Source organism: Jaculus jaculus, chromosome 9 (genome assembly GCF_020740685.1).
Source record: "Jaculus jaculus isolate mJacJac1 chromosome 9, mJacJac1.mat.Y.cur, whole genome shotgun sequence".
NCBI lineage: Eukaryota > Metazoa > Chordata > Mammalia > Rodentia > Dipodidae > Jaculus > Jaculus jaculus.
In genome coordinates this window covers 98,819,128-98,831,345 of record NC_059110.1, presented here as the reverse complement: position 1 = coordinate 98,831,345, position 12,218 = coordinate 98,819,128, and the positions used below count along the sequence as shown (strand labels likewise).

General features: G+C 42.1%; 1 protein-coding gene across 1 annotated transcript in view; it reads right to left on the bottom strand.

The window, feature by feature from the left end:
* Positions 1-9,610: 9,610 nt before the first annotated feature.
* Positions 9,611-12,218, bottom strand: part of Tex14 (testis expressed 14, intercellular bridge forming factor) — a 114,791-nt gene continuing 112,183 nt past the window's right edge. Inside the window, exons 29-30 of the mRNA XM_045158643.1 lie at positions 10,373-10,424; positions 9,611-9,818 (exon numbers count right to left, since the gene is read on the bottom strand). Coding sequence (XP_045014578.1) covers positions 9,782-9,818; positions 10,373-10,424 — 89 coding nt within the window. The 3' untranslated portion in view covers positions 9,611-9,781. The remainder of the gene's footprint in view (positions 9,819-10,372; positions 10,425-12,218) is intronic.

The following is a 12,218-nucleotide window of genomic DNA, read 5'->3' as shown; positions in this document are numbered from 1 at the left end:
TGACGTAGAACATTTTTTTAGATGCTTACATGCCATTCGTATTTTTTCCTTTGAGAATGCTCTATTTAGCTCCAAAGCCCATTTTTTGATTGGCTTGTTTGATTCCTTATTATTTAACTTTTTGAGTTCTTTGTATATCCTAGATATTAATCCTCTATCAGATATATAGCTGGCGAAAATTTTTTCCCATTCTGTAGGTTGCCTCTTCGCTTTTTTCACTGTGTCCTTTGCAGTGAATTTTTAAGTTTGTAATTTCATGAGGTCCCAGTGATTAATCTGTGGTTTTATTGCCTGAGCAATTGGGGTTGTATTCAGAAAGTCTTTGCCAAGACCAATATGTTGAAGGGTTTCCCCTACTTTTTCCTCTAGCAGTTTCAAAGTTTCCAGTCTGATGTTAAGGTCTTTAATCCATTTGGACTTAATTCTTGTGCATGGCGAGAGAGAAGAATCTATTTTCATCCTTCTGCAGATATATATCCAGTTTTCAAAACACCATTTGCTGAAGAGGCTGTCTCTTCTCCAATGAGTATTTTGGGCATTTTTATCGAATATCAGGTGGCTATAACTACTTGGGCTTACATCTGGGTCCTCTATTCTGTTCCACTGATCTACATGTCTGATTTTGTGCCAGTACCATGCTGTTTTTGTTACTATGGCTCTGTAGTATAGGTTAAAATCAGGTATGGTGATACCACCAGCCTCTTTTTTGTTGCTCAGTATTATTTTAGATATTCGAGGTTTTTTGTGATTCCAAATGAATTTTTGGATTGTTTTTTCTATTTCCATGAAGAAAGCCTTTGGAATTTTGATAGGGATTGCATTAAATGTGTAGATTGCTTTAGGTAAGATTGCCATTTTCACGATATTGATTCTTCCAATCCAGGAACAAGGGATGTTTCTCCACTTTCTAGTGTCTTCTGCAATTTCTCGCTTGAGTGTTTTAAAGTTCTCATTGTATAGATTCTTTACTTCCTTGGTTAGGTTTATTCCAAGGTATTTTATTTTTTTTGATGCAATTGTGAATGGGAGTGATTCTCTGATTTCATCCTCTGTGTGTTTGTTGGTAGCATATATGAAGGCTACTGATTTCTGTGTATTTATTTTGTATCCCGCTACATTGCTGTAGGTTTTGACGGAGCTGATTTTCAAGAGGAATGTGGAAGGAGTTGAAATCTTGGCCTAAGAGATGAGTTGCAGTGCTGTAAGTACAGCTGGATGGACTATTCCAGTCAGAGTTCAAAGACCTGAATGCAGTAAGAACTATGGACTGTGAGGTTTGGCTTATGAAGGTGGGAAAGAGCTTTGCTTGGACTGAGCTAGCTGTTTGTATAAGAAGCTTACTGTTATGCCCATGTCCTGAGAAGTTATCCAGTGTTGCATTGACTAGAATGAACTGGTGTGAGCAAAGGGATATGGCACAGAAAGAAAACTCTTTGGGTGAACTGCTGCCCGTTCAGCTGCAATTGAGAGATTACAACCTTTGAGATTGGGCCAGCTGACCTGTACTGGGGCAACAGGAAGAATGTAGACTCTTGAAGGGGACTAAGTGCTCAAGAAGTGCCCTGTTCTTCAAAGTCTGCTTTATTCTTCCCCTGGATTAACAAATTGGCATGCTACCTGGTATTGGGGAGTATAAGAAATGCAGGAAAGAGAGGGTCATTGAGTTTGCAACACGGTCTTGTGTTTTGGAAATGGCCATGGGCAGTGTGAAGCGGGTTTGCTGGTTGCCTGCATGGAGACCCCAAGGGGCTATATGGGTTGCAGTGGAGACCCAGTGGAGATAGTGGGACCACGAGATGGCAACTAAGGAAAGCTGCTGGCCCCAATGAAGTTTTCCAGGACTGTGAGTAGCCTAGCTGGAGGGGCAGAACTGGAATGCCAGAGACTTGTTCCTGGTTAGAATTATTGGACTTGGAGATTTGTCACTGGCTAGAGTTGTTGGATTTGAAGCTACAGAGTTTGATATTTGCCCTGGTTGTTTTAAATCTTGTATTGGTGAAATATTTCTTTGCTATGTCCCTGCCATCTTTTGCAGTGTGAATGTTCATTCTGTGCCATTATGGGCTTTGGGGGGATTTTTTTGATATTATGGCTCAGTTAAAAGGCCTTGGACTATGGAGATGTATGAACATCATTGGAATTTTTTATGGGGACTTTTAAAGTTTGAAAGTTGGACTGAATGCATTGTATTTTTCTTTTTCTTTCTTTCTTTCTTTTTTTTTTTTTTGGTATTTTTTCAGGGTAGGGTCTCACTCTAGCCCAGGCTGACCTGGAATTCACTATGGAGTCTCAGGGTGGCCTCAAACTCACGGTGATCCTCCTATCTCTGCTTCCCGAGTGCTGGGATTAAAGGCATGCGCCACCACGCCCGGCTTGAACGCATTGTATTTTATATCATGTATGGATATAAATTTATGGGGGCCAGGAGTGGAATGTGGTGGTTTGATTCAGGTGTCCTCCATAAACTTGGGTGTTCTAAATGCTAGGTTCCCAGCAGATGGAGATTTGGGCGTTAATGCTTCCTGGAGGGAGTGTAATGTTGGGGGCGGGCTTATGGGTGTTACAGCCAGTTTCCCCAAGCCAGTGTTTGGCACACTCTCCTGTTCCTGTTGTCCATCTTATGTGGGCCGGTGGGGGGGTGATGTCCACCCTCTGCTCATGCCATCGTTTTCTTCTGCCATTGTAGAGCTTCTCCTTCAGCCTGTAAGCCTAAATAAACCACTTTTTTCCCCACAAGCTGCTCTTGGTTGGGTGATTTCTACCAGCAATATGAACCTGACTGCAACAGAGTGGAAGAACACAGTAGGAATCATACTAGGAGATTCTTACAGAAGGTCACAGTCTAGTCTAAGGTGCAGAGATTTTAATAAGACTCCCCAAGGAACTGAATAAATACTGAGAAGCAAATAATGGAGTAGACAGTGAAGAACAGAATCATGGTGGGCAAGAACAGCATGTGCCAGCCTGCATTTGAAGAACTGAGAGAAGCTCAGCATTTTTTATTATTATTGTTTTTTGTTTTTCAAGGTAGGATCTCATTCTAGCCCAGGCTGACCTGGAATTCCTTATGCAGTCTGAAGGTGACCTTGAACTCACAGTGATCCTCCTACCTCTGCCTCCCTCCACCATTGCCTGGCAAGCTCAGTATTTCTAAGAGCAATGGGCAGAGATCTGAACAGAAAATGAAATGATTATTTTAATGGTAAAAAAGAGCATTGTGACAGGTCTTTTTTAATGTGTGTGGCACAGACCTTTAATCCCAGCAAGGGAGGCAGACGTAGGAGGATTATAGTGAGTACAAGGCCACCCTGAGGCTACATAGTGAATTCCTAGTCAGCCTGGGCTAGAGTGAGACCCCTATCTCTAAAAACAAAACAAAACAAACAACAACAACAAAAGGGTATTGTTGAGCCCACTATGGTAGCACATGCCTTTAATCCCAGCACTCAGGAGGCTGAGGTAGGAGGATCACTGTGAGTTTGAGGCCACTCTGAGACTACATAGTGAATTCCAGGTCAGCCTGGACTAGAGTAAAACTCTACCTAAAAAAAAAAAAAAAAAAAAGCATTGTTATGATGGAGAGGATGGTTCCACAGTTGGGGTGTTTGTTTAAAAAGCCTAATAGCCCAGGTTTGATTCCCTAGTGCCCACATAAGGCCAGATGCACAAAGTGGCACATACATCTGGAGCAATGGCTATGGGCACTAGTGTGCCCATTCTCTCTCTCTTTCTCCCTCTCACTGCTTACAAATAAATAAATACAATTTTTTTTTTAAAAAAAGATGATTGTTGGCCAGGTGTGATAGAAGATGCCTTCAATCCCAGCACTGAGATAGAAAGATCACTGAGTTCGAGGCCAGCCTGGTGCTACAGAGTTCCAGGTCAGCCTGGTCTAGAGTGAACCCTGTCTCAGAAACCAAACCAAAAAAAAAAATCATTGTTGGGGCTGGGGACACGGTTCAGTGAGTAAGAGTGCTTCTTGCTAAGGGCATGATAACACCTGGTTCACCCCATTCCCTAGCACCCATGTAAACAGATAGGTGTGGTTGCATATATTTGTAACCCCATTCCTGTGGGGAGCAGATACTGAAGAGACCCTGGGACCCACCAGTAGCTCTGGATTCAGGGTTCAGTGAGAGACTGACTCCACCTCAAAGAAATATGCAGAAGAGTGATAACACCTGATGCTCTCCTCTGGCCTCCACAAGTGTGCACACAAGGTATATGCATCTACACACACACACACACACACACACACCTGATATTCTCTTCTGGCCTCCACGAGTGTGCACACAAGGCATATGCATCTACACACACACACACACACACCCCTGATGTTCTCCTCTGGCCTCCACAAGTGTGCATACAAGGCATATGTATCTACATACACACACACCTGATATTCTCCTCTTGCCTCCACGAGTGTGCACACAAGGTATATACATCTGTACATACATACACACACATGTATACACCACACTTCTCTCTCTCTCACACACACACACACACACATTATTGTTGGGGATGTAGCTCAATTGGTAGTGAGTTGGCCTAGCATGCACAAAGCCCTGGGTTCTACCCCCAGCACTGCACAAACTGGGCATGGTAGCACCCACCTGTAATTCCAAAACTGGGGGTGGGGGAAGGATTAGAAGCCCAAGGTTATCCTTACCTACATAGCAAGTTTGAAGCTAGCCTGGAGAGCTATAACTTTTCAAAGAATTCCCATGTTTTGCCATGGCCTAGAAAGCCCCTTGATCAGTCTCCTCCTCCCTTCATTGCTAACAGTTTCCCCACAATTTATCTGCTCTGTACACTGGCCTTCTGTTGTTCCTGTTCAGTGTTTCCCATGGGGCCTTGTTACTTGCTGTCCTCCTTGTTGGAAGTTCATCCTCCAAAATCACAAGACTGGCTTCTCTGTCATTCCAACCAAAGCTCAGAGGTCACTTCTTCAGAGCAGCTTCCCTTCAGTACTCTTGATGTTAAATGGCTTCCTCCACATACAGTTCTTGAAATTTGTTTTTCGAGGTAGGGTCTCACTCTAGCTCAGGCTGACCTGGAATTCACTGTGTAGTCTCAGGATGGCCTTGGACTCATGATGATCCTCTTACTTCTGCCTCCCAAGTGCTGGGATTCAAGGCATGCACCACCATGCCCAGAAATTCTTAAAATTTTAATGTTTATCATTTTTATAACATTTACCACTATTCTCATCTGGCCAGTCATTTAACAATTAGGTAAACTCCAGGGCAGCAGATTCTCTTAGTTTACAACTGCCCTATAATCTAGAGCAGTGGCTGGCATATAGGAATCATTCAAAAATACTTGTAGTCTAGATAGATTGCTCAGCAGTTAAGGCACTTGCCTGTGAAGGATAAGGACCCAGGTTCAATTCCCCAGTGCCCAAGTAAGCCAGATACACAGGGTGGCGCATGCATTTGGAGTTTGCTTGCAATGGCTAGAGGCCTTGTGTGCTCTCTCTCCCCCTGTATCTGCCTTTCTTTCTCCCAAATAAATAAATAAAATTTAACTTAAAAAAAATACTTGTAATTTTGGCAGGGTGCAAATGCCTATCTCAGCACTTTGGAAGAGTCAGAAAAATTGGTCATCCACTGATACATAGTAAATATAAGACCAGCCTTAACAACATGAAAGACTTCTGAAGTTAAATGTGGAATCAGATGATGAGGCCACTTGACGAAGTGTTGCAATAGACCCTCCAGGAATGATCTGTTTTTAAATTTATTTATTTGCAAGCAGAGTGAGACAGAGAGAGAGAGAGGGAGAGGGAGAATATGTCACACCAGGGGCTCCAGCCATTGTAAATTAACTCCAGATGCTTGTGCCACTTTGTGCATCTGGCTTTACATGAGTACTGGGGAACTGAACCCAGGTCATGAGGCTTTGCAGGCAAGCACCTTAACAGTTAAGCCATTCCCTCAGCTACTCAGGGGATAATTTTTTAAAAATACTTTATTGGACTGGATAGATGGGTCAGTGTTTAAAGACACTTGCTTTCAAAGCCTGAAGGCCCAGGTTAGATTCCCCAGTACCCACATGAAACCAAATGCAGAACGTGGCACATGTATCTGGAGTTCATTTGCAGTAGCACTAGGTTCCGTGTACCCACTCTCATTCTCTCTCTCCCTCTTTGCAAATAAATAAATGAAGTATTTTAATTTATTTGAGAGAGAATGGGTTGCCAGGGCCTCTTGCCATGGCAAACTCCAGACACACATGCCATTTTGTGCATCTAAATTTATATGGGTACTGGGGAATTGAACCTGGGCCAATAGGTTTTGCAAGTATGCACCTTTAACCCTAAGCCATCTCCCAACCCCTCAGGAATGATTTTTTTTTTAAGGTAGGGTCTCACTCTAGCCCAGGCTGACCTGGAATTCACTATGTAGTCCCAGGCTGGCCCCAAACTCACAGAGATCCTCTTACCTCTGCTTCCCAAGTGCTGGGATTAAAGGTGTGTACTACCCATGCCTAACTAGTCCTTATATTTTTATATATGTTATTCTCGAATCATCAACTAGAGTAAATTTTTTTGAGAGGAAGACTGTGTACTGTAGTATCTATATCTTCTAATACAAAGTGTTATCTATAAACTTTTTTTTCGAGGTAAGGTTTCACTCTAGTCCAGGCTGACTTGGAATTCATTATGGAATCTCAGGTGGCCTTGAACTCACAGTGATCCTCCTAACTCTGCCTCCCGAGTGCTTGGATGAAGGGTGTATGCCACCACGCCCAGCTTTTGAGGTTTCTATGGTTATTTTAGTTTGCTTTCCTTTTTTATGAAATGAAAATGGAATTTCAAATGGGAAAGTGTGGGGGTGGGGAGGGAGGGAATTACCATGGGATATATTTTATAATCATGGAAAATGTTAATAAAAATTAAAAAATAAAATAAAATAAAATAACAAAATAAAATAAAATATTACAAAAGGTAGGGCAGGAGAGATTGTTCAGCCATTAAGGGGCACACATCTGGAGTTTGAATGTAGGTGGCTACAGGCGCTGGCATGCCAATTTTCTCTCTCCCAAAAATAAACTAAAAAGTTTAAATATATATATATATATATATATATATATATATATATATATGTATGTATGTATATTTGAGAGAGTGAGATAAAAAGGGAGGAAGGGAAAGAGGAAGGGGGGAGAGAGAGAGAGAGAGAGAGAAGAGAATGAGAGGGAGAATGGACTTTCAGCCACTGTGAATGAACTCCAGATACATGTGCCATCTTAGGCATCATGGCTTTACATAGATACTGGAGAATCAAATGCTGGTCCTTAGGCTTTGCAGGCAAGTGCCTTAACCACTAAGCAATCTCTCTAACCCTTGGTTCACTTTCTTTTTTTCAAATTTATTTAGTTTTTATAATTAACAACTTACATGATTGTAAACAATATCCCATGGTAATTCCCTCCCTCCCCTCACTTTGGCCTTTGAAACTCCACTCTCCATCATATCCCCTCCCCCTCTCAATCACTCTCTCTTATTTTGATGTCATCATTTTTCCCTCCTATTATGATAGTCTTGTGTAGGTAGTGTCAGGCTCTGTGAGGTCATAGATATCCAGGCCATTTTATGTCTGAAGAAGCTCGTTGTAAGGAGTCCTACCCTTCCTTTGGCTCTTACATTCTTTCCACCACCTCTTCTGCAATAGACCCTGAGCCTAGGGAGATGTGATAGAGATATTGCAGTGCTGAGCACTCCTCTGCCACTTCTTCTCAGCACCATGGTGCCTTCTGAGTCATCCCAAGGTCACTGCCATCTGAAGAGAGAAGGTTCTCTAAACAAAAGTGAGAGTAGCATTAATATATGGGTATGAACATTAAAAGAAGTGCTTTACCAGGCAGTTTGATGAGCATAGTATATACGTTTAGCCAGACAGCAGCACCCCTAGGGCTCATGACTACCCCTGCTGTAGGTTTTCAGTATCAGGGATGTATTCCCTCCCACGGAGTGGGCCTCTAGTCAAATTAGAGGGCAGCTGGTTTCCCCCTTAAGAAAAGTGCCACTATTGCACCTGTTGGCTCATTTGGCCTGGTTGGCAAAATATAAGGTTTGCAGTGTCCACTGTTGAGTATCTTCACTGGTGATTTCTCTCTCTCCCATTGAACTGCATGTAGAGTGGCTTTTCCCAGCTTCCTGTCAGCTGCTCTACATTGGTTCACTTTCCTGAGGCAGGGTGTCACACTGTATCCCAGGTTGACTTCATAATTAAGGCAATCCTCCTTTTTCAGCCTCCTGAGTGCTGGAATTACAGGTGTTTGTAAGCCTCCCATGCCCAGCTAAATACTTTTGTTTTTTAGTGGTTTTACTTTGCTTACAATAAGCAACTGCTTCCTTGTTTTAGGATAGCCAAACAGATTTGTACTGTCTATCTTACTTGCGCAAAGGAAAATTTCTATGATCTAAAAGGTATGAATATGACCACCCACAACACGAACAGAGAGAAGGAGAGAGACAAAGAGTGAGAATGGGCATACCAGGGCCTCTAGTCACTGTAAAGGAACTCCAGACACATGTGCCACCATGTGCATCTGGCTTATGTGGGACCTGGAAAATCGAACTGAGGTCCTTAGCCTTAACCATTAAGCCATCTTCTCCACCCCCCCTTTCTGTTTTTTGAGGTAGGGCCTCACTCTAGCTCGGGCTTACCTGGAATTCACTCTGTAGTCTCAAGGTGGCCTTAAACTCATGGTGGTCCTCCTACCTCTGCTTCCCCGAGTGCTGGGATCAAAGGCATGTGCCACCATACCCTGCAAACTCTTCAGAGTTCACAAATAGAGGACCTACTACTTACCAAGACAGCACACGATGCTAGGGCTGCACAGCGGCATAAAGCTTCCAAGAAAAAAAAAAAAGTTTCTCATCATATGTGAGCATTCTAAACTGCAAGTAATAAGGAACACAAATACTCCAGGAACAAGTCCAGATACACAGAGGCTAAATGAGAGAAAATATTGGCATTTTAGTCTTAACCAGTTTCATTCTTCTAATCCACTAATGATGTGAGGTGTATAACCCAAAATGTATGGCAATGATGATGTTCATTATTAAGGGTTCAAATCTTGGGCTGGAGAGATGGCTTAGCAGTTAAGGGGCTGGCCTGCAAAGCCTAAGAACCAATATTTGAATCTCCAGGTCCCACGTAGTCAGGCACAAAGTGACACAAGCATGCAATGTCGCACATGTGCACAAGGGGCACACATGTCTGAAGTTCATTCACAGTGGCTGAGAAGGCCCTACTTCACCCATTCTCTCTCTCTCTCTCTGCCTCTTTCTCTCTCAAAAATAAAATAATAATAATAAAAGAGTTCAAATCTCTTATTGTAATGCCCTGCTCAGCTGATTCTAGCTAGGGATGGAAATATGACAACCTTCTCCCACTCCCAAATTCAAACACAGAAATATATTTTATACAGCTGATACCTAACTAGTATTAAATGTAAACATTTTATTATGTAACAAAGGCTAAAGTTTCCAAAAATTTACATCAACAAATAAAAAGCCATTCTGAGCACAATGAGAAAGTATTACAATCGCATCTACCTTACACTTTTTCAAAATCTTAAAACAAATGGTCAAATGTGCCACCCACAGATATGGCCATACTCTCATGTCTATGGTAGCAGCAGATCAAAGTGTGAATTACAGAGCTGGAGCCACTGGCCTAATGGCAACTGAAGCAGAGGAGAGAAGTAAGGAAGTCACAGTCAGAAAGCTCCAACTTGGCATGTAATCCATCTTGATCCAATTCAGTCAGTCTGACAAGTCACTCTGATCCAACACGATTATCCTGTGTTCATGTATTTTAAAGAACAAGAAAAAAAAAAAAAAAGAGGTTTTCAGATGATATGTACTTTGTTATTATGCAGTGCTGTTGATCAAACCCCAGGCCTCACACACTAGGCAAACATTCTACCACAAAGCTTGTGCTTCCCCAGCTCACATCCTTGGTATGTATTTAAAAATAAAACAAAACAAAATACAAACATCCTCTTTCTATTCAACTGAAGTCAAAGGAAAAGAATTTTGTTCTTTATAATCAAGGCAGACTGTGATCAACAATGTATCATGATAGAAATACAAAATAACTACAAAGCAAATGACAGCAGCAGCCTGTGTATTCCCTTTGCAGGACAGCTCTTCTTGTGCTGACTTATTTCATCAAAGTTGGCATTAATTTCTCCTTATATTTATCAATCATTAACATATAACTATAAATTGAGCAACTTGGTCTGAATTCAATCTGTTAGTAATGTTTATTTAAACACTGGTAAATATTTTAAAGTCAGTTCATGTAATCTAAAAGCAATAAGCTCTGACCTATAAACATAGGGTATTCTTTACCTGGAAGGCTCAGACCAACCCAGTCGCTTCCAAAAACAGGGTTTAAGTTCATCTTGATGAAACAAAAGAAAAAGAGCCTGATTACTTTCTAGGTCAAGGACTACCAGAAGTCAGAATTCACATTAGTGTGCTCTCTAGTTTATGGAGTGTTGTACCCACATTTGTTTGCCTCTAAAGAGACAGAATCTTTCTAAAAACAAGAGTTCAAGTGGGGCATGGTGGAGCACGCCTTTAATCCCAACACTCAGGAGGCAGAGGTAGGAGGATCCTGGTGAGTTGTAGCCCACCCTGAGACTACAGAGTGAGTTCTAGATCAGCCTGGGCCAGAGTGGGACTCTACCTTGAAAAAAAACAAAAACAAAAACAAAAACACTGAGCTCATAGCTTCCTTTCCTACATCCTCATCCTTTAGCTCCCTGCCATGGCAATGGACACTTATGACACCACTTCCAAATTCTCTGAATTATCTTCTCAGTGAATTCAATCCTAGCTAAATGCTCACATACTCTGAGCCCTGCAGAAAATAAAATGTACCCATAAGTAGTACAGCTAAAGATGACTTACGAAGTGACTATACACAATACTTACAATTAAGAGAACAGCCAGCCCAGGCATGGTGGTACACGCCTTTAATCCCAGCACTCAGGAGGCAGAGATAATGATCGCTGTGAGTTCGTGGCTACCCTGAGACTACATAGTGAATTCCAGGCAGCCTGGGCTAGAGTGAGACCCCACCTCGAAAAACCAAAAAAAAAGGAAGAAAGAAAGAAAGAATACCCTAACAATTCTCTTGCTAGCTCATCTTGTGCCAAGGCCTTCCACTGGCCAAGAGAAAGCCAAGGAGATACAATCCACTAGGGTCAGCATCCTGGGACACAAAGAAGGGCAAAGAAAGGAGAATGAGGAGGGACTGAAAATGGGATGGAAAGGAGACAAGATGACCAGAGTGTCTCCAAGTCCGTGAGTAGAAGGAACTTAAAGGGGAGCATTTGTAAATGGCATAGTAGAAGGCTAAAGCTCCATCACAAAACTTTTGAAATTAAAATCTCACATTACCTGTGTACCTCATTTAAATTCCATAATATACAGTTTCTTACCAGATTTTGCAGCATCTGTATGAGGTAAATTTAAAACTGTCTCCCTCTCTTTTTTTTTTAAAGGTAGGGTCTCACTCTAGCCCAGGCTGATCTGGCACTCACTTTATAGTAGCAGGGTGGCCACGAACTCATGGTGATCCTTCTACCTCTGCCTCCTGAGTGCTGAGATTAAAGGCATGCACCACCATACCCAGCCTAAAACTCTTTTGAAGATAGTAGACAATTAGAAGCAAAATATCTCTGTAGACAATATGCAAGATGATGAGACTGGCCAATTAAATGAAAAACTGAGCTGAACTGCAGGGGAAATTACTTAAGATAGGGAGATCCCCAAATGTTACATGTACATGTAACATGTAACATTTGGCAAACATTTATTTATTTATTTTAAACATTTTTATTTATTTATTTGAGAGTGACAGAGAGAGAGAGGCAGATAGAGAGCGAGAGAGAGAATGGGCGCGCCAGGGCTTCCAGCCACTGCAAACAAACGCCAGACATGTGCGCCCCCTTATGCATCTAGCTAACGTGGGTCCTGGGGAATCGAGCATCAAACCAGGGTCCTTGGGCTTCACAGGCAAGTGCTTAACCACTACGCCATCTCTCCAGCCCAAACATTTATTTTAAAAAAATAGTTTACTTATTCATTTGCAAGGAGAGAGAGACTATGATGGGCATGTTAGGGCCTCCTGCCACTACAAACAAACTCCAGATGCATGCACCATTTTGTGCATCTTGCTTTTTGTGGG